Source organism: Nomascus leucogenys, chromosome 18 (genome assembly GCF_006542625.1).
Source record: "Nomascus leucogenys isolate Asia chromosome 18, Asia_NLE_v1, whole genome shotgun sequence".
Taxonomy (NCBI): domain Eukaryota; kingdom Metazoa; phylum Chordata; class Mammalia; order Primates; family Hylobatidae; genus Nomascus; species Nomascus leucogenys.
Window position 1 is genome coordinate 37,904,020 of NC_044398.1, and position 23,232 is coordinate 37,927,251.

Genomic DNA, 23,232 nt, shown 5'->3' on the forward strand with positions numbered 1-23,232 from the left:
CGCATATCCTTGGCTGCTGTTTCTCTTCATCTTTGAAAGAATCCTCGCCTGTGTGCACTAAGAGAGTTCAGGCTCCTCCTGTGTTCTCTGACCTGGAATGTGAGACTGACTACTCGCCCAGCAGCTCATGTTTCCTGTAGTGGAATATAACATTAGAGAACAAAATCCGAGTGGTTGGAACACACATTCTATTGTTTCAAATAAACACCACTGTTAGGTTAGGGTGCCAGCATTTAAGAGATGGAGCTGGATACTTAGGAAGCTGAGGCAGGAGAATCGCTTGAACTGGGGAGGCAGAGGTTACGTTGAGCCAAGATCTCGCCACTACACTCCAGCCTGGGTGACAGAGCAAGACTCCGTCTCAAAAAAAAAAAAGATAGAGCTCCCAAAGTGACTTCATGTTTGATAGTGACCTGTAACTTTACTAAGTTTCTATTAACTAAAAAGAATTTAAATATCTAGACCCTTCCCACCTGTTTTTCTGAGCTACCAGTTTTCTCTTTTTCACTAACTTCCACGTATCATACTACAGACTGTCGCCTAAACCATGCATTTAAGTCACAGCATCACCCCTCCCCCAAATAGGGAGTTTCTCTTTTATTTTTTCTCTTTGAACCTTGTCTCAGGCCTCCTGAAACTGACTCCAAACTGTGCCTTCTCAGACAATCCCCTTCCCTGTCACACTAGGGCATTAAATATCTGAAAAGGTAAAACAATTCACACCTCTCTCCGCAGTCTACTAATGAACCCACAAGGTTGTCCACTCTCTAGGAAACACACGTCAAATGCCTGAGTTTTAGATGGAGTCCAATGCAATTTATCTGATCAATAAATAAGTACTAAAAATTACAGGCTTTTAATACTTATTTAAAATCATCCATGTGTTTTTCACATTTCAATGAAGCACAGTATGAGAACTGCTTAAAATGTAGCCCCTCCCTCTGTCTCTTTCTTCCACCCTCTTTCCTTCCAATAGCATGTATTGATTGCCTAGAGTATATACCATGCAGTGGGCTCAAGTAAGTGCTTAAGAAAGGTTTGATTTTAGAAGGAAATAAAGTTTGGCTGGCCAGTAAAGCTCTCAGTGATCTGGAGGGTGGTGAATTCCACGATGTATCCTGTCAGTGGCCTAATTGCTTTCTGCACACTTGGCCTATGCTATGTGTTATGCCTATGCATTTCATTCCATTGCAGGTTTCTCTTCTCTTTCTGACACACTCTTTTCATACCACATTTTAAGTTGATTCACTTTACTGTTTCCCCTCATCTAGTATAATAGATGAAGCCGTGCTTGCACAGAGAGGGAGATAAGGAATAACAAGCTGCTTCTATAAGGATTTCACTGTGTGTCTCCTGTACAGTACAAGAGATGGTTCATCCCACTCATTTAGCAAATTGTCATTAAGTGTGTGCTGTGTTCCACAGTAGTAAGGAAGCCAGATATGGTTTCCATCTCATGGAGCTTCAGTCTGGTGGAGAGCTGAGACTGTTTTCAAGTAGCTGCAGTAGAGTATGACAAGAGTTTTGATCAGGGAATGAGAGGGGGATGTGTGAGCACTCGACCTGGGATGAGTATGAACTACAGAACAGAAGCTTTCTGGAAGGATATGCATTCAAGTCAAAAAACAGGACAGTTAAATCGACCCTATAGATTAGTGTAGTAGGCACACATGAAAAACCTAAACCATAAGAGGAACAATATGGAGATCCCAATGTTTCAGAATGATCCTTCCTGTAGCTTGTTGGCCTGAAGGCGTTGAGGGAAGAGCTAGTGGGACGCTCTGGCAGGAATGTGTGTGCGCTCAGGGTTAATCTACCTCCTGGAGTGCACTCATTTTGATTTGCTTGGTGTTTCAGTCTCTGCTCCGGATCCTGGAGACCCCCAAGGGTCGTGCTGCCTTCAGAGTCTCCAGCGGGTTCAACGGGCTGCTGTCTCTGCTCTCTGACCTGGAAGGCTCCCTCCAGGAGCCCCCGCTGCAGGCATGGGGAGCAGTATCCCCCAGACAGACCCTGGAGCTGGTTTTGTACACTCTCTGTGCTGTGTCCGCAGCGCTGCACTGGGACCCTGTCAATGGTGACTTCTTCAGAAGGAATGGGCTCTTTGAGAAGCTAGCCGAGGACCTCTGCCTGCTGGGCTGTTTTGGAGCCCTGGAGGAAGAGGGCACCCCGCTGCGTTCTTGGGCGGACACAAAGGCCAGGCCTTTTGCGGATTTGCTGGGCACTGCCTTTTCCTCCAGTGGCTCACTCCCACCCCGGATACAGAGCTGCCTCCAAATCCTTGGCTTTCTGGACAGCATGGCCAGCGGCACCCTCCACTTGCGTGGGGACCTGAAGGAGTCCCTGAGGGCCAAGCAGGGGCCGGTTGTGGATGCTCAGAAGCGAGAAGCTGGCAGTGACCCCCAACGCAACTTCAAGCAGTGGCCAGACCTGGAGGAGAGGTAGCTTCTTCTGCCACTGTGTCATCAGTGCATCTCTGTCTCCCATTCTTACTCTAATGTCTTGCGCATGTGTACTCGGTAGGAACGCTCAGCTACAGAATGGGTGTGCAGAAATGTCATGTGACCTCAACTTCCTCAAATCAAGTTAGCTCTGACTCCACACTCTTCTACCTTGGGAGCTGATGGAAAATTCAATCTGAGTCAGTACTGTGTTGGAGGATGCTGTCGAGTCACATAAGAACCAGGGAGGGCAGGACCCTGCTGCTACACTCACCTTCTCCTTTGGGATCTTTACTGTCCTAGGGGGCCCTGGTGCCTGAGCCTGGCATCCCTGGGTGTGCCAGGCAGCCTCGGTCTTCTCAGGGTTTTTTTTTTTTTTTTTTTTTTGAGACGGAGTCTCGCTCTGTCCCCCAGGCTGGAGTGCAGTGGTGCAATCTCGGCTCACTGCAAGCTCCGCCTCCCGGGTTCACGCCATTCTCCTGCCTCAGCCTCTCCGAGTAGCTGGGACTACAGGCGCCCACCACCACGCCCGGCTAATTTTTTTGTATTTTTAGTAGAGACGGGGTTTCACCGTGGTCTCCATCTCCTGACCTCATGATCCACCCGCCTCGGCCTCCCAAAGTGCTGGGATTACAAACATGAGCCACTGCGCCCGGCCCTTCTCAGGTTTTATCTCCTCCCTAGGACGCTGCCAGAGGTGGGGTGAGATCCTTTGATCTGCAGGACACAAACCACAGTGTCCACCTCAATTATGGAGCTCTTTGTGTTCTTTCTTGCTGCTTCTACACCCTCTAACAAAGACAATTGCTCTCCTTACTTCCGCAGGCCAAACACCTCAATGGGTTCAGACTTTAGTAAACAACTTTTTCCTCTCATGTCTGTACCAAAGAATTCCATTAAAGCAAGAGAGCACAAAGAACCATCCCTACCCCAAACCTCTTGGGGTGGGAGGGAAAATGAAAGAACACAACAGCAACAGTTGGTGTCTTTTTCCATTCCTCTAAAGCATAAATGACAGAACACCCATTAATACTGCAGTAAGTTATCCTTCTGAAAGACACTGCATTTTTATCCAGAGTGCCCCATTTGCCAGACTTCAGTGTTGGGGATGATAGAGAGAAGGACGCATGTTAAATCTCCACACACTGAGATAATTATGATTTTGGGGGGTTAATCTGGCTAATTAATTGGTTTCCTAATCTTGCATTCCTGCACAAACCAACTCATTCATAATCTGTGTATTGCTGAATTTGATGTACTAATGTTTAAAAAGGATTTTTGCACTGATATTCAGGAGGTTGGCCTTTCATACTCCTTTCCTGGCTATTTTTCTTGTCAGATTTATGCTAGCATCATAGCATGAGTTGGACAGTGCTTCTCTTCTATGCTACTGAAGAGTTTATGTAGAGATTGTTTATTTCCATTCCCTAGCTAATGTGACAGAACTTGCCTCTAAATCCTTGTGAACCCGGTGTTTTCCTGTGAGAAAATTTATTCTCATAAGAATGCACTTCTATTTGTTCTTGAATTATTCTTGGTTTGTTATTTTGCAAGCTGATTTTCCCATTTCATCGAAGTTTCCATTTGTGGGCATCTGGCTGCTCATGATGGCTCCCGCACGCTCTTCTGAGCAGAACTTGTGAGTTCTGTAACTCATTTCTAACCTATTTAGCTGTGTCTTCCTTGCTTTTTCTGCTTCAGCACTATTCACAATTGTTTACTTTTCAGTGTGCCCTATGAACCAACTTTGACTTTTCCTGTTTCTCCTACTTTTTTTGGTTATCATTTCCTTCTACCTTTGGGCTTATTCTGGTATTCTTTTTCTTCACTTGGATGTCTGTTTCCATCTTCTTTTTACATATAAATTTCTCTGTAATTTGTAAGTTTTATTTTCAGCATCATTTAGTATGAAATATTTTTCTAATTTCCCTTATAAATTATAGTTGACTCTTACGTATTTGAATTTTGAATTTCCATTGTTACAGTGTTTCTAGTCATCTTTGCTATTTACTTCTCACTCTATCAAGGTGAGAGAAGGTGGATCGTCTGGGTTCTCATCCTTTGAAATTAGTTGAGGTTGACTTCATGGCCCTCAATGTAGTCCCTTCTCATAAATATTCCACATGTGCTTGGAAATAATGCATGCTCTCAGAGTGTTAGATTTGATGTTCTATTTATGTCCCTTGGATCGAATTTTTCAATTGTTTCATTGAAATATCCTTTATCATTAATTTTTAAAGTCGGCTTGAAATATCAGTTTTTTGTTTCTTGTTTTTGGAATAAACAGGCCTTATTGGGCTCATGGGTCTTGAGGGCCTCTGTGTATTTGTCAGTTTTCTTCTCCACATTCTTTTTGGCCTGTTTCTGCAGCCTCATGAGCTATTTCTTCTTCTGGTAGTGGGTCTCGGCCTTCTCCTTCCTCTTCTCCTCCAGGGTGGCTGTCACTGCCTGGTACTTCCAGCCAGCCTCTTGAGCCAGGTGCCCCACGTAGGCAAACGCTCTCATGGCCTTTAGATGCACAGCCTTGCGGGCAGCAGGAACACCCATCTGGTTTTCCTGTTGTAGGGCGGTGGGATTTCATCAAACACCTCGGGGTCCAAGGCAGCCTGACCTCACTGGGTCTTGCGGACCGCGGGCCCTGCACTGTCGGCTAGAAAACGCTGCTGGGGGCCAGGAACTAATAGGGGCCTCATCAGGGTTGGTGCTCATCCGCCTGCGGAAGAAGGCCGGGTACTTCAGCTTATTTCTGTAGAAATTGTCAGAAATGTTGACACTCTCACAGCGTACCACCACCTTCCGGCCCAGCAGTACCTGCTTCACCACAACGGCCGCCAGGTGGCCCGGAAGGTGGCCTCGGCCTCCAGCACCGGGACCTGCCCCTCCGGCACCTGCGGCAGCGGCCTGGGAAATGGAGTATCAGTTATTGAGAACGATGCATTCAAAATCTCTCATGATAAAGTGGATGTGTCAATTTCTGATGAATTTTCCCTTACATATATTTGAGGTTGAAAGAATCATACATATTTAGAATTTTTATATTCTTATGGAGTCTAAATTTTTATCATTATATGGTGACCTTTTTATCCCTAGTTGTACATTTTGCCTTAATAATAATAAGACTATATCAGGTTTCTTTTGGTTAGTTTGTGCCTGGGATTTTTCTTCATCCTTTGGTTTTAACCTTTCTGTGTACTATCCTTACATTATTAGGTGTTTTTCTTGTAAAAAATAAGGAACCATTTTTGTTGGTTTTACTTTGTTTTTCAATCTAGTGTGGTATTATTTCTCATTTAACTGGAGAATGTCATTTGTTTACTTTCGTAATTATTAATATATTTGGAATGATTTCTACTTAGCTTTTTGCATTTGTTCCACTTTTAAAAAACATTTTTGGTCTTATTTTTGAATTGATTTTTAAAAATTGTGTTTCCTACCTACTAGTATGAAATTTAACTCTCTATGATTAATTTTATAGTAGTTACCCTAGAGTGAATTAACAGGCATACTCATGTTTTTAGTTAAACAGTATCTTTATCCTTCCAATTAAGACACCAAGACCTTAAAACTCTTAAATACTTTTGCCCTTTTCTAACTTATACATTACTATTAGCTAATATTTTAAGCTTATCTCCTGTTAGTAAATCCATCAGATATGACAGTTACTGTTGTTGTTTTATAAAATATTCTTTGGATTTACCTACATGCTTTCAATGTCTGTGCTCACCACTCTTTTTTGCATCTCTATCCTTCCATCTGGGATTATTTTTTCTCTACTCTAGTACATCCGTTAAACTTTCCTGTAGTGTGGGTCTATTTGTGGTAAACTCTCTTGGATTTTATTTGTCTGAAAAATGTTTTTATTTTCTACCTGATTGCAGAAATATAGTTTTGCTGGGTATACATTTATTGGTTGACAGTTATTTTCTCACAGTAAATGGAAGTTCTCCCCAGCTATTGCCTTTCATTGTTGCCATTTAAAAATTGTTTTTATTTCTCTTCCTTTGAAGGTAGTTTGTCATTTTTCTCTGGTGGCTTTTAAGATCTTCACCATTCTTGTTCTGTTGCTTTACTGTTGTATATCTCAATGTACATTATTTTAAACATTTATTTTGCTTCATATTCATTGAGATTCCTGAATCCCAACTGATGTCTTTTATAAAATATAGATTTTTAAATTATGACCTCTTCTTCATCCATTTTCCTATTATGCCTTTTTGGAACTAACACAATTAGATGTATGCTTTACTTTTTCATTCTATCCTCCATGTCTCTTAATCTTTCTTTTACATTTTTCATCTCTTTGTCTCTCTGTACTCTGTTCCAAGCAGTTTCTTTTGGTCTTTCTTAAACCCACTGAATCTCCTACTAGCTGTGTCTAATCTGATATATAATCTAGCCATTTAGGTTTTCTTTTTAAAATTTCAGTGACAGTATTTTATATGTCTAGATATACTGTTTGTTTCTTTTTCAAATAAACTTGATTTGATAGCCCTTTTCCTTGTTCATATCTGTCTTTCATTTTTATTTCTTCAAACACAAGAATCATAATTATTTCTTCTTTTGTTTTTTGAGAGTGTATTGTTTTTGCAACAATCATGGAAGGTCCCTTTTGTGATGTCTGATTTTTTATTGTGAATCTTGCTCCAAGATTTTCCTTTTCTTGGATTCCATGGAAACCATCCTCATTCAGGCCATCCTGCCCTTCTGTAGGTATGGGAATGCCTCCATGGGGTCTTAGCTGCCCTTTCCAAGCCAGGCCTTGGCCAGATTCCCAGATCCTGATTTTCTTGCTTGTCTTGGGAAGAATTCTCTCTCTGGGTTCCCTCTTCTTTATATTTCAGGGGCAATCCCTGAGGAGGCCTTTTCCCTGGGCACCCTGATAACATACAGGTTAACTTAGGATCTTGGTATGGAAACTTGTTCGACTTATTCTACCAGCTCTTAGGGGCAGGGGAGTATTTGTCAGTACCAAAAGACATTTAGTAAGTGATATCAGGTGAAGAAAAGCAATAGTAATTAGTTGAATGTCTATGGAGGCTGAGCACTAAACATCTATTTATTTTTATTTCCCTCCAAAATTTTGGAATTTCATCAATAAGGAAACAAAGGCTGATGAAGGATAAAAAAAACATGGCCAAAGGTCACACATTTAGTAAATAATAAAGCTAGAATTTGAACCCAGGGCTACCTTCAAAGCCTGCATGCATTTGTCTGTGTGTGCATATATGTGCACACACGTGTGTGTGTTCTTCCTGTTTTTTTCCTGATACTCCCACAATAATAGTGATAGTTTTCCAAATGTCTGACACAAGAGCCTGCAGTTTGAAGATCGGGTTCTAACCAATGGACTGCATCAGTCCTGATGTTTTAGAGGTGAGTCCTGTGTCAAATGTCATCCTGGTTTTGTAATGAGTAATTTTTACATTTATAAGAGCCATGTTTCATAAATAGAGCATCTTTTTTCTCTCTAAAAGAGATACATGGCCCTTGATGTCACTTCCTTAATGGTTACAGAATAGGAAGTGAAACTCTACCCCCTCCAGGGAGTCTGCAGAGTAAAGGGCATGGCAGTGGGCTGGGAATGGGAGACAGGGTGCTCGTCTCTGCCCTACCACACCTGTATGTCCTTGGGCAAGTGGCTTCCCTCAGCCCTGCCTTCTGCAAAATAGGTCTCAAGTCTCCAGGGAGGAGGGAAAGAGGCTGTGGGCCTTGGAGTCAGGCCTGCTTGTTCTATGCCTTGGTGGCTGTGTTCTTTGGTCCTGCTACTTTATTTCTCTAATCTTCCATCTCCTGATTTGAAGGCAGACATAATAATAGTATCTACATTGAGGGATGCTGTGAGGCAAGGATTGAAGATGGTAGTTAGAGTGATCACAGCTGCTTCCTAAGCATGTGTGCGCCAGACACCATGCTCAGCTTTTTACAATGGACTATTCTTCAATTCATTTAGGCTTTATGATAACTATAATTTAAGGAACATTTTTCATAACACAGAGGTGACATGTTATGTAATTCCAAAAATATATCTGTGGTGTCCAAAATACATCATATGTCTCTATGAAGCATACACCATACCAAATAAACACCCCTACACCAAACACATTATATACACATCACACACACATATATATACACCACATGTACACAAAACACACACACACCACACTAAACATACACCTTACACATACTGGCATACCACACACACCCACACACCACATCTACACACCCACACACCACATCTACACACCACACAGCACCTAGCACACACACATGAATACACACCACACATACCACCTATATACACTACATACAGATACCACACAACACACGCAAATACCACACATACACACATACTACATATCCGCACTACATACACACACCATAGAATGGAGTGCTTACCCCTCAGCAGCACATCATCCACAGTGCAGGTCTGGAGGTGAAAGTGGAGCAGAAGCAGGGTCAGACTGTGGTGGGCCTTGCACAAACCCTATAGGAGACCATTTCACTTTTACCCTGTAGGCAATGTGGAGCTAGGGTGGTCTCTGCGCAGGACTGTGGCATCATGGGGTTATGGGTTATGAGGACTGCTCTACAACTGGGTCTGTGTATAGCTCTGAGAAAAGCCCCCTCCAAAGCAAGGCATCTCTGCTCCTTCTTGCTTCTGCCTTAGCATATGCCTTCTCCCAGCCCCTGCCAGGCCTCGTGGGCTGACGTTTATTCCTTATGTCAGCCAAAGGAGCAACCCCAGTCACCTTTACCTTGAACTTAAGTTGTGGCTATAACTTATAGCCCTAAGGGGACATCATTTCAACAGGAATGCGGTGCGCTCCAGGCAATGGTTAAGGTTTCACGGGGCACTCTGCAGGCCACAGCCCTAAACACTTACTCCTCTGGCTCTGCTGCTGGGCATCCTGCAGCTTCATCCTAATCTTTCCTGTTGAAACAATGTCCCCTGTGGGTATGAGTTATATCTGTCACTTAAGTTTGTTAGAGGTAATTGTTGTGCCAGACCATTGAGGAAGGGTGGGGGACAGTGTAGTTCCTGAGCAGTTCACATGAAGTCCACACTGGTCTTTGGAAGGCACAGATGTGACCCTGTCATTCCCACTTGGAAGCCTCTAGTGCTTCCCCATGATTCCCAGGAGGGAATCAGACATTGGGAGTGTGGGGAACACAGTTATGGGGGTCCCGCCTGCCCATGGCATCACTCGCCTAGCACCTTGCAGCCATGTTTCAGACTCAGATTTCACATATGCCCTTTACTCTACCTGGGATGCCTTTCCTGTCTTCACTCTGCCTGGACAGTTGCTTCTTATTCTTTTGTCTAGGTTTAGATGTCACTTCTTCCAAGAAGCCTCCCGTGGCTGCCCCATCCCCATCCCATGGGCCAAATCAGATCCCACTGCCTCACATTTCCTTAGCACCCTCAGCACTGATCACAGTGCAAATCAATGATTAATTGTGTAATCTTCCTTGGTTTCTTATTTCTTTGGTGCATGTTTGCACACTCGAGCATATCTGAAACCAGGATATGTATTAAAATGGATGCCAAGGACATCAGCCACTTAAGTCATCTCTTCCCCATCTGCTAATAAAGGCACTGTACATCTATCGATTTTTGGCTTCTTACCACTGTGGAAATAAGATGGTGTTCAAATCGCTTTCTTCTGCATCAGTGGTGAGGCCAACGTGAGCATGGACTGGGTCTGCAGCTACATCAGGGACCCCCATGAATGGTCACTGAGTAGAATATGGGCATGAATGAATTGAGAAGATGGACAGTACAGGAGGAAAGGCAGGGAGGGTTGGCAAGGCATATAGTCTTGGGCTCTCGTGCCTGGTGTCCTGAAGACACCTGATGTGCAGTGGTCCTGAAACTGCTTCAGATATGGCTGCTCCTGCCTGCTCCTCTTCTGGGCTTCCACCTAGTAGAGACATGAATGGAGCATTATCCTTGTATGGTGGGGACCCTGGCAAGGGCAGGCCCAGAAATTGAGAGGACACAGAGAAGTGCACCTAATGAAGTCTGGGGAGGAGGTCAGTGAGGCTTTCCTGGATGCAGAGACTACTGAGCTAAACAATTAAAGATGAGAGTTATCTGGTCTGAGATGGGTTAAGGAGGCATAAAGGTGTGACTCAGAATCAACTATCTTGAGTAAGGTTTGTTCCTGCCTTCTGTAGGCATTGCTTGGACTTCAAGCTGTAGTAGGGCTTTAAGCTATAGGGATGGATGGGCAGAGATGATGGCCGGAAAGGAGAGGAGCAAAGGAGCTGTCAGTCGCTCCTTCCAGGGATGGCAGTAGCTTGAACAGGAGAACATTTTGAGAACTATTTAGGACATAACTTTGCCTGGCCTTGGTAACCAATTTGATGAGAGTGTGAGAGAGACTGGTTGGTGCTAGCCCCTGAGAGAGAAGCCCTGGAGGTTTGGAAGAGGATGGTGGCTGTCTGGAGTAATCAGCATGGACTGCACAAATGAGGCCACTTTGCTTTTAATTTTCTAATGCATCCCTCAAGTATCCACAGGCCTTAGTAACAGGAGATAGGTATTAATCTTTCCTCCTGAAGTTGGAGAGAGTCCATATAGGGGACAGTCTGTCTGACTTCCATATCTAAGCAGGACAAGTACCAGGATTGGAGCAGTCATCCTTTCTGATGTGCAGCTGCTGTGGGTGGCAGGATTTTATAGCCAAGCTCAGGGGCTATGTGACATGATGAGGCTTCGCTGGTTCACATCCTGCAAAGGCCCCTAGGCTTCTTCAAATGAGATGCAAAATTTGGCCAAGCAGGCCTCACATCACCACTGGCTCCCAAAGATACAGGTACTTTGGGATTTGTACTTTTGATTACAACTTTCTGTTGTACCCACAGGTCCCTTGAGAGATACAAGCCATCTGGGAACACCAGGTCAGGTGGGGGATCAGTGTCTGCCATCCTTGGGATCCAGAACCTTGTCTCCATTCCTGCTCTGTCAATCCCTACCTTACAGCAATGCTTCTCATAGTGTGGCCTGTAGACCACCTGCATCAGAATCTGTTGTAGAGTTGCACAAAAATATAGTTGTGTAAACTTGATTTCCCGAATCACAAATCCCTGGGGTTGAAATTTAGGGTTCTGTTTTTTAAAAAGGTCCTCTTGTTAAGTGTAAGCACATTAAAGTTTGAGAACTGCTCCAGGTGCTGGACATCTTTTACTTTAAAAAACTTAAAAAAAATCTTAGGTTTTTTCACCGAGGTGAGATTCGCAGAACATAAAATTAATAATATTAAAGCAAACAATTCCATAGAATTTAATGCATTCACAGTGTTGTGCAAAGACCACCTCTATCTAATTCAAAACATTTTTATCATCCCAAAAGGAAAACCTATACTCATTCTCATTATTTTCCCCAATCCCTGGGCTACCACCAATCTGCTTTGGGGATTAACCTATTCTGGATAAATCATGTGTAAATGGAATCATATAATAGGTTTCCTTTGGCGTTTGACTTCTTTCAGGTAGCTTAATGTTTTTGAGATTCATTTACATTGTAACGTATATCAGTACTTCTTTCCTTTTCACAATAAAATAATATTCCATCATATGGGTACACACCACAATTTGTTTATCCATTCATTTGTTGATGAACATTTGGATTATTTCCTTTGATTCTTGTAAATAGTGCTATCAACATGCATGTTCATGTATTTATTTGAGTACTTGTTTTGAATTCTTTTGATTATATACCCAGGAGTAGAATTGTAGCTCAATTCAATAGAATTGTAGGAACTGTCAAACTGCCTATTTTCACAGCAGCTGAACCAATTTTACATACCCAACAGCAATATAAGAGGTTTTCAATTTCTCCACAGGCTTGCCAATATTTATTTCCCTTTAAAAAATTGTTTTAGCCATTCTAATGGGTATGGAGTGTTATCTCACTGTGATTTTGATTTTCATTTCTCTAATGGCTAATAATGTTGAATTTTTTTATGTGCTTTTTGGCCATTTGTATATCTTTTTGGGGGAAACGTCTATTCAAGGGCTTGGTCCATATTTTAATTGGGTTGTTTCTCTTTTTGTTGCTAGGTTGTATGAATTCTTTATATATTGTGGGTACTAGACTCTTAAAAGAAATATGATTTGCAAATATTTTCTCTCATTCTGTAGGTTCTCCTTTCATTTTCTTAATAATGTCCTTTGATGCACAAAAATTTTCAGTTTTGATGAAATCCAGTTTATCCATTTTTTCTTCTGTTACTTGTGCTTTTGGCATTATATGTAAAAATCTATTGCCAAATCCAAGGTCATAAAGATTTACCACCGTGTTTTCTCCTAAAAATGTTGTTTTGGCTCTTATGTGTAGATAATTAATTCATTTTGAGTTAATTTTTGTATATGGCAAGGGGTCAGGGTTCAACTTCATTCTTTTGCTTATAGCTATTCAACTGCTCTGGTACCATTAGTTGAAGAGTCCCTTCTTAAATTGTCTTTGTATCCTTGTTGAAAATCAAGGGGCCACAGATACATGAGTTTATTTGTGGATTCTCAATCCTATTTCATTGGTCTCTATATTTATCCTTATGTCAGTTCCACTCTGTTTTGATTATGTAGCTTTGTAGTAGGTTTTGAACCCTGGAAATGTGAGTTGTCCAACTTTATCTTTTAAAATATTGCTTAGGCTTCTTAGGGTTTCCTACAATTCCACATGAATTTGAGGGTCAGCTGTCACCATTTGGCATGCTGCTAGCTGTGGGCTTTTCATAAATGCCCTTTATCATGTTGGGGAAGTTACTGTCTGTTTCTAGTTTTTGGAGTGTTTTTATCATGAAAGAGTGTGGGATTTTGTCAAATGCTCTTCATGAGTCAAATCAGATGATCATCTGTTTTTTTGCCTTTGTCTATTAATGTGGTATATTTTGTTGATTGGTTCTCTTATGTTGAACCACTCTTGCATTTCTAGTATAAATCATACTTGTTCATGGCATATAATCCTTTTAATATGCTGTTGAATTTAGTTTGCTAGCATTTTGTTTAGGATTTTGCGTGTGTGTTCATAAGGGACATTGATCCCTTGGATATTGGTAGTTTTATTTTATTTTTTTCTGTATTGTCTTTGTGTGGCTTCAGTATCAGAGTAAAAATACAGGCTTCCTTGCTGTTCCTGGAATATGCCAGACATACTCCTACTTCAGATCTTTTGCAATGGCTCTTCTCTTTGCTTGAAATGCTTTTCCCATGGATGTCTGCATCCCGTCTTTCAGTTTTGCCCTTCTTAAAGAGGCCAAACCTGCCACTCAAATTAAAATTGTAAATTACTCTCCTTCTGCATACAAGCACTCTCAATTCTCCTTTCTTGGCTCTTTTTTTCTCAATAGCACTTCTCATTTCTTATTCATTACGATATTATGTTATATGTTAATATGTTATATTACACATAATTATTAATTTTAATTTACTTATTTATTGTGTTTATCTTTATGTCTACACCCTTCCCTTCACACCCAGGTCATGGGTTTTAGTTTGTTTAGTTTACAGATGTATCCAGAGTGCCTGAATAGTGCCTGGAAAATAATAAAAGTTGAATAAGTATTTGCTCAGTTGATTTGAATAAATTATGCCCACGCGCAAGAAACACTCCTGAGCACCTTAGCTACTCTGAGGACTAAAAACAATCTCACTTTGCATATGACAGCAGCAAGATGGGCAGGGTGTTGGAAAATTGGGTGTTGGTAATTTGGGATTAGCCTGTAGTTTATTATTATTATTTCAATTCACATAAAGTAAAAGTCTCTTTTTTTTTGGCCTACAGTTCTATGGGTTTTAATTCATGTGTAGAGTCACACAACTACCACCACAATCAAGAAACAGAATAGTCCCATCACCTCAAATAGCTCCCAGATATTGCCCCACATAGTAAAGCCTTTTCTCCACCCCATCCTCGCAACCGTGGATCTTTCCCTATAGTTTTGTCTTTCCAGAATACCATATACATGGAAGCATACATGTGTAATCTTTTGAGACTGGCTTCTTTCGCTCAGCATAAGGCCTTTCAGATTCACTCATTTTATGTGTATCAATAGTTCATACATTTCTGTTGCTGAGTAGTTTTCCATTGTAGGAATGCAAATGTTTTCTCCCAGCCTATAGCTTATCTATTCATCTTTAAACAGGGCCTTCCACAGATTGAAGGTTTTAAATTTTGATGAAGTCCAAATCATCATTTGTTTTTACTTTTATGGATTGCACTTTTATGTCATATCTAAGATCTCTTTGCCTAACTGACGGTCATGAAGATTTTCTCCTATGTTTTCTTCTAAAAGTTTTACAGGTCTGTAATCCGTTTTGAGCTACTTTTTGTACAATGTGTGAAGTTCAGGTTGAGATTCATTTTTTGTTTGTTTCTATGAATGTCCAATTCTTCCAATGCCATTAGTTGAAAATATTATCTTTTTTCCATTGAATTGTCTTTATAACTTTGTAAAAACTGCTCAGCCATATTTATATAGGTCTTTGGACACTATTTGATTTCATTGACTTATGTGTCTAGCTTTTCACCAATATTGTCTTGATTACTGTGGCTTTGTAATATATCAAATGGGAGCTCTCCAAAGGTATTCTTCCTTCTCAAATTTGCTTTGGTGATTTCAGTTCCTTTACCTTTGGCTGTCCTGATAGAACGTTGTTATTTTATATATAGCTAGGTATTTGCTGATTGTTGAGGATTTTTGCACCTATGTTCATTAGGGATACTGACATGTAGTTTTTTTATACTGTGTTTTTCTGTTTTCAATATCAGGGTAATTCTGGCTTTGTAAAATGAATTGGGAAGTGTTCCTTTCTAATACCATATAAATGTTAATGATCAGCTTGCGTGTATCTACAAAAATTCCTTCTGGGATTTGTATTGGAATTGCATTAAATCTATAGATCAATTTGGAGAGAATTGACAATTTAACTATAGTAAATCTTCCAACCCATAAACATAGTGTGCTTTTCTGTTTATTTAGATCTTTGATTCCTTCATCAAAGCCTGTCATATTCAGTGTAGGGCCTGCACATGTTTTCTTAGATTTATACCTGAGTCTTTTGTTGAACACACTTCCAAATGGTATTTAAAATTTTTTGGTTTCTAATTGTTCAATTCTAGTATTTAGGAATATGGTTAACTTTTATATGTCGACTATTATTCTGAGGCTGTTAAATTTAATTATTAGTTCTAGAAGTTTTCTTTTTTTTATGGATTCCTTGGGATTTTCTATGAAGACAATCTCATCGTCTGTGATTAGTGCCAGTTTTTGATCTTCCTTTCCAATTCATATGTTCCAGTATTACATCCAATAGAAATGGAGAGATCCTTGCTTGTTCTTAATCTTGGGGAGAAAGTCTTCAGTCTTTGCCATTGAATATAACATCAGCTATGGGATTTTTGTAGGTGCCCATTATTAGGTTATAAACAATTCCTTTGAATTTACTGAGAATTTTTTTTATCATGAGCAGATTTTTAATCTTACAAATGCTTTTTATGCATTAAATGATATTATCATGTGATTTTATTAATATGGATCATGTTGACTGATTTTTGAATATTAAACTTGCCTTGCATTTACAGGTAGTCCAATTGGCCATAGTACCCTTGTTATTTTATATGTAGCTAGGTATTATTTGCTGATTGTTGAGGATTTTTGCACCTATGTTCATTAGGTATACTGAAATGTAGTTTTTTTATACTGTGTTTTTCTGTTTTCAGTATCAGGGTAATTCTGGCTTTATAAAATGAATTGGGAAGTGTTCCCTTCTCTTGTGTTTTTGAAAGAAGTTGTGTAGAACTGGTGTGATTTCTCTTTTAAATGTGTGGTAGAATTTGTTGGTGAAAATGCTGAGTCTCAAGGTTTCTTTGTGGGAAGGTTTTTAGCTACATATTCAGTTTTTGTAATAGCTATAAATGATTTAGGCAACTTATTTCTTCTTGTTGAGTTTGGTAGTTTGTGGCTTTGAAGAAAACCATTTGAAGGTAGTTTGTGACTTTGAAGGAACAATTACTGACAGGAGTGTTGAACTCTCTAACTATAATTGTGGATTTGGCCATTTGTCCTTTCAGATCTCTGAGTTTTTCTTTCTGAATTGTGATGCTCTGTTGTAAAGTGCAAACACATTTTGAATTGTTATGTCTCTTTTAATCATCATATCATATAACCTGTTTATTCTGAGTCATTTTCCTTGCTCTAAAGTCTGTTTTCCCTGATATGAGTAGAATTACACCAGCTTTCTTTTGATTACTGTTAGGACGGTATAAATTTTTCTATCCTGTTACTTTTAAGCTATCTATATCGCAATATTTAATGATGGCATGTAGCTTTGTTTTTATTTCTTTCCATTCTGACAATCGTGTCTATCAATTTTTAATGTGTTTGTATTATTGATGTGTTTGAATTTAGGTTCAGGATTTTATTGTTTGTTTTCTCTTTTTTTTTTTTTTTACTCTTTTTTTGTTCCTCCACTTCTGTTTGCCTGCCTTTTTGTGGACAATTTGAATATATTTTAATATTTAATTTGAATTTATCTACTGAATTTTTTGACTCTCCTTTTTTGTCAATTTTTTTTTTTAGTGCTTTCAAGGGACTGCAGTATACTTAATTAACTTTTAACAGTTTACTTAGAATTGACATTTTACTATTTCAAATGGATTATAGAAAGCTTACCTCTATGCAGTTCCCTCTATCCTTCCCTATTTTTGTTGTGGTTGTCTTACGTATTACATCTAATACAATGTCACTTTCAACCATCATACCTAAATTTAAGAACTTAAGAAGAGAACAATAATAGTGTATTATATTTACCCAGATATTTACTATTTCTGTTGCTCTTTCTTCATCCCTGAAGTTTCCTTTCATTATTTTGTTATTATTTTCCTACCATCTGAAGAAATTTTAAAAGTATTATTCTTAGAACAAGTCTGATGGCAAGAATCTGTCTTCCTTCATCTGGGAATGCATTTATTTTGCCTTCATTCTGGAAGCATGTGGATATGGAATTCTGTGTGTATTTTTTTTAGCACTTTAAAAATGTTGTTTCCATGACTTCTGCTTTCTTACAAGAAAATCCACCCCCACACACAGTCATTCGAATTGTCATTCCCCTAAATGTAATGTGTTGTTTTTCTCTGGCTGCTTTCAAGATTTTTAAAATTTTCTTTAGTGTTCAGCAGTTTGATTATGCTGTGTCTGGGCATAATTTTTTTTGTTTATTTTATTTGGGTTTTGCTAAGCTTCTTGAATCTTTAAGGTTATGTATTTCACCAGCTTTGAAGAAAGAAGCACTAAAAGCTTCTCAAACATTTTTTCTTTCATACCATACTCTTTCTCCTCTCCTTGGAGGATTCTAATGACAGAAATGTTAGATCCTTTGTTACACATGACCTTGAGTCTGTCTTTATTTTTAGTAATCGTTTTCCTTTTTGTTGTTCAGATTAGGCAACTTGTATTGCTCCATCTTCATGTTCATGGACTCGCCTCTCATCTCATTCTCCTATTGTTCTCATTTAGTGAGTTTAAACAAATTTCAGTTGTTGTGTTTATTTGATTCTTTTTTATTGCTTCCATTTCTTTACTGAAACTTTCTATTTTTCATTTATTTGAAAAATGTTCACTCTTACTTCTTGGAATTGGGTTAACATCTGCTTTAAGCATTTCGTCTGATAGTTCCAATGTCTGTGACATCTCAGCATTGGCATTTATTGGTTGTCTTTTTCCACATGAGATGTTGAGACTTCCCTGGTTCATTCTATGTTGAGCAATTTCAGGTTGTATTCTGGACATTTTGAATCTTATCTTATGAACTCTGGTCCTTGTTGTCATCTTATAGAGAATGTTAATGAATATATATACATATTTTAAGGTAGGGAACCAGCCCCCTTAGGTTCAGGTTGCAAGTTTCTGCCCATCTTCCCTGGACTCTCTGGTTTCAGTATCAGTTCAGTTTTCAAAGACTTTGCAGGGAGATTTGATGTGTGCTCACTTGCCTCATGCAGTAACTGGTTGTATGTGGTGGTTTACCTCCTAGTTAGGGCCAGATGCACATACACAGTCAGAACTGAGCCCAGAGGTTAATACACAACTTTGTGGTTACATTTTCCTCAGCTTCCTCTTCTTCATCCTTTCCTTAACACTTGCTGGCTCCCAAGGGGTCCCTTCCTGCTCTGTCTAGAGTTGGCGCTTTTGTTTCTCTGTTCTTCCCTGTGTCACTGGTATCTGTCTCTGGGGCCACGCAGTGAGGGGAGAAAAGGAGAAAACAGCAATGGGGATTTTACCTACACTCTTGGGACTACAGGTCCTCTGGTCAGAGACAAAGTTTCTCTTCACTGAGAGTTTTAGAGCCTGCCTGGCTGCTGCTGCTGTTGCTGCTGCTGAGGGAATTGCCTGAAAATGGATTGGGAAAGAATGGGGAAACCAAACAAAGAAAATCCCAGGAGATTTCCTCCATGCTCTGTGACCTGTAGAACCTCCTTTCCTGCTCCTCAGGCCAGAAACAGAGGACTTCTCTTGGAGCTCTTTCCATCATGTCTACACCTTGTGCACAGTTGAGAGTTTTAGGCTACCTGTGAGTTCACACCAGGGGATGCTGCAGAGGTGAAGCCCAGGAAACTCATTGCCAGTTCATAGTGCTTGAGTTTGGTTTCCTTCTCTGCTACCATTTACTTTCCAGAGTCCTCCAAGAGCTGCTCCATGAGTTCTAAGTGTTTTAGTTGCATTCAGTATTCAGGGGGTGGGACACAGCTGAGTGTGCTTACACCATTTTGAAGGGACCCAGAAGCCTGTGTGTGTGTGTGTGTGTGTGCGTTCAATATGAAACCAGAGCTTCTCAATCTCCCACATATCTGGAGGGAAGGGAAGAAAACCAGGGAACTAACTTCACTGAGCATCAACTATGGGTCAGGCACTGTGCCTTGGAGCACAAAAGCATTCTTCTATGACTGTAGGGGGAAAGCGTGGTACTGTTAATGCCTTTTAGAGTTGGAGGAAATTAGGCTCGCTGGAGTAGTTCAATGTTATCTAGGTAATAAGTGGTAGACAGGATGGGTAACATGATCTGTCTTAGAAAGAAAGATCCAGGAAGCTCAGTGAAAATAGAAAGAAACTGGAAGGTCCGTGTCTCATGTCTGGCTCTCCCTCTCTCTGCAGGATGGACGAGGGGGATGCTGCAATCATGCATCCCGGGGTCGTGTGCATCATGGTGAGGCTGCTGCCTCGGTTGTACCATGAAGATCACCCACAGGTACCTGGTGTTGAATATGTGTGTTTTGACATCTTCACATGACTGATCTCCCAAATGCCTTCTGACCCAAGACACCTTTTTTCCTTTTGTCCATGTCTTCAGTGCCCTGCCTTAGCAGAGCTCCCCATGGGAAACACCTATAGTGGGAAAGTACCAGGGTGTCCTGGACACTTGACTGAGTTGTGCCCACCCTTGCAAGGCCATCCAAAACAGATCACTTCTGTTAACAAAGCTACCTTCTAAGAACAACAGCCAAACAAAAAAACAACTGAAAATAATTGAACCATCATAAGGCAAGTCCCAGGTGCTAAGCTCAGCACCTGGCATTGGTGGGAAGTCCTTTGCTCCCTGGCATGTTCGTCTCTCTCCTGGATGCTGGCTGAGATCCTGGTCCTGTGCTCTGTGCAGCTCATGCACAGCTAGCAAGATGAGCATAGACACTGTCCACAGAGCCTTCCTCTATGATGGGGATGAGGAGGTAGTGACAGTGCAGACAGACTAAATAAATGAGCTCACAAATGAATATGTAATTATGAATTGTGACAAGTGATATTACAGGGAAAAAACATGGTTCTGAGGGAGAAGAATGGAGGCAGGAACAGATCTCATTAAATCTAATTTAGATAAAGGGTTGGAGGTCAGGGAAGCCGTCTGTAGATGGTGACATGTAAGCAGAGCCCTGAAGGGTGAGTAGCTAGTATGAACTGGGTGGGAAGGGGCCTGCCATTGGTGGCTAGGGCAGGAGCAAATTGGAAGAGCCAGGAGCAAGGTCTCCCTGGTCAGGTGATGATGGGGATAATAGGGCATGCAGGCTTCTGGGAGCCTTGTCAATGTAAATGATAACAAGAAGCCTCTCTCACGTGAGTGGAGGGTGACATGATCAGATTTTGCATGAAAAACATTGCATTGGCTGCTTGGTGGAGAATGGACAGGGAATGAGGGTTGAGGGGAAGAAGCAAGGGGCAAGAGTTAGGAGGCTCTGCCTGCAGTCCATGTGATGTGTGGTGATAGCTGGATTAGGGTGGTGTCTGTGGGAAGGTGTGAAGAAAGGAATTAAGAGACCTGTTTGGAGGCAGAATCACAGGCTTCCAAGAAGAGGAGGCTACAGGTAATGGGGAGACAAAGAGCCAAGGCGACTCTCAAGTGTCTGTCCCGGCAGAACTAACAGCCTCATTGTAGGAAGGAAAACTGGTATGGGTGAGGGCATGAAGTAACAGAACAAGATGAAGTGGGAGTCAGCAGTCTCAAGATAAAGAACGAATACCTTAGAAGTTCCAAGAAAGAGCCGGGCAGAGTTGAGGAAGGCCTAGGAAATGCACCACTTTAGGTTTATCAGCAGCCAAGGAAAGAGGATTCATTGGCTTGAGCAGCTACTCTGTCCCAGGCTGATGCTTGGCCCTTTCTTGGCTTATTTATTCCTCTTGCAGTTTTGTCGAGGGCATCACTGCCTGTGTTTTAACCAATGGAGAAATGTGAGTTCAGACAATGCACATGACTCTCAAGGATGCCCAGTTGTGGACCTGGTATTGAATGTGGCCTTACCTTGGGGCAGGATTCCTGGTCTTCCCTATACATAGAAGTGGCTTCCAGAGGATGAAGAGTGGGACCTGGCACTCCCAGGAAGCAATGAGGGGTCCAGCTTTGCTTTGTCCAGGAGTTCAGAAGGAGGCAACATGTTTGGGGAAGAAATGGCTACTAGTTGGCATTATTAGTCACAGCCTAAAAATGACAGTGACCTCATAAAAATATTGCAAGTCCTCTGAGATCAGTGAGAAAAGTGGAGTGGCGGAGCAGAAGCTCTGGGACAGCAACTGTTTCCAGGAAAGGAAATCTGTAGTGTTTGGCACAGGAGTTAAGAAAAGGCCTGACCCGGTTTCATGTCTCCACGTCCCTTCCTTGGGGAATGGACTTCTTGTTCCTGCTCCGGTTGCCCTGCCGGAGAGTGATGGGAAAGTGCTGTGAAGCCAGTGGCAGAGATACACTAACAGTGAGATTTGGGAAAAGGGTAGGCTGGTATAAACTGGGATAGGAAGTTGACAATATCCATGTCATTTCTCATGGTTCTGTGAGTCAGGGATTCAGAAGGGCACAACAGGCATGGCCTGTCTGCTCCACATGGTGCTGGTGCAGTTGAACCTCCCAGGATGACCTCTTCAGCTGTGGCACCTCAGCAAGGCTGGCTCCCTGGCAAGGGGCTCCTAAGCTGGCTTAGCTGAGTGGCATATCTGGGGCCTTGGTTGAAGCTGTCAGTGGGATCCTGGGGTCTCCTCTACATAACCCTCTCCAGCTGGCCTCTGCCTGTGTCCCTCCAGGCAGACTCTTCAGCAGGGCACACAGTGGCTCCTGGCCCCCACAAGCACAAAAGCAGAAGCTGCCAGGCCTGCCAAGGGCTTAGGCCCAGGAAAAGCCAGCTTTGGTCAAAGTTAGTCAGGGGCTCGGCTTAGACTTAGTGGGAGGGGACATAAGCCTCCTCTTCTGTGAGGGGTGACAGGTGTGTGTAGGTGAGAGATGCCTGTGGGGAAATATCTTTAAAGATCAGCAGCTGTCATTACCTTACTCATCTAACAAATGGGTAAAAACATTTGACCCCTAAATCCCATCTTGTAGCCCATGAATTACTTGGAGTCTGGGATCTTACATTCTCTGGCTTGGTATTTAAGCCAGGATCTACTTGGGAAAACATGGAGACTATTACATGTTAGAGATCACCCATGTGCCAGGAATGCTATTTCTCCAATCTTCACAGCAACCTTTTGAAGTCCATGAGAGCTTCCCATTCTGCAGGTACTTGGGGCTCAGGAAAGTTGTTTGGCTTTCTAAGATTGTGGTGATGGTGAAGGGAAGATCTGAAACACCTCTGGCCCAAGCTTAAGATACGTTGGATGAATGGGTCCCTGATCTTTGCAGCTCTCACAGAATGCAGGGTCATGCATTCTGGGCATGGCACACCTTTCCAGGTACAACAGCCTTATCATGAGGGCATCTGGCTTCCTCAGCTGTATTTCATACAATGCATTGTACTTGCAATTGGAAAGACACAGCCAGTGGTCTGGGTGGTCTTAGCAGTCAAACAGTTGCTGATGGATGCATTCTGCAAAAATCCACTGCGGCCTCTTACAGGCCTGGAAACTCCATGGATGAGCCTCAGTTTTAGATAAATTCCCTGAGTCATCACATCCCATATGGGGAAGAACCTCTGCTCTTTGCTTATCCTGTGATGCTAATTGGACAAATGAAGTATGCAAATGATAATTCCATTTGGAGCGAGTTACTTTTTCTATATTCAGGTCACAATAAGTAATTTAGGAAAAGTCTAATTCTCCCTCGCTGTCTCTCAAATATGCAAATGAAGTGTAGTGCATTTTCTCCAGTATTTTCTGCAGATGCCAAATCAGCAGCTATTAAGGTTGGATAATTACAGTAATTAATTTCTGAAAGGGAGTGGGGAAAACCTCACAACAACAGATAGAATAGTGAATCAAATGAGAAATGAGACCACACAAGAAAATGCTGAAACAAAACTGCAGGCCTCCACAGGTTT

At 41.4% G+C, this 23,232-nt stretch overlaps 1 protein-coding gene and 1 pseudogene across 2 annotated transcripts in view; one reads left to right on the forward strand and one right to left on the reverse strand.

Moving 5' to 3' along the window:
- WDFY4 (WDFY family member 4) overlaps positions 1-23,232 on the forward strand; it is a 293,287-nt gene that overhangs the window by 53,026 nt on the left and 217,029 nt on the right. For both annotated transcript variants that reach the window (XM_030798591.1, XM_003278166.4), the window contains exons 12-13: positions 1,858-2,438; positions 19,598-19,691. In XM_030798591.1, the coding sequence (XP_030654451.1) occupies positions 1,858-2,438; positions 19,598-19,691 (675 nt within the window). The remainder of the gene's footprint in view (positions 1-1,857; positions 2,439-19,597; positions 19,692-23,232) is intronic.
- Positions 4,692-10,169, reverse strand: LOC105739093 (annotated as a pseudogene).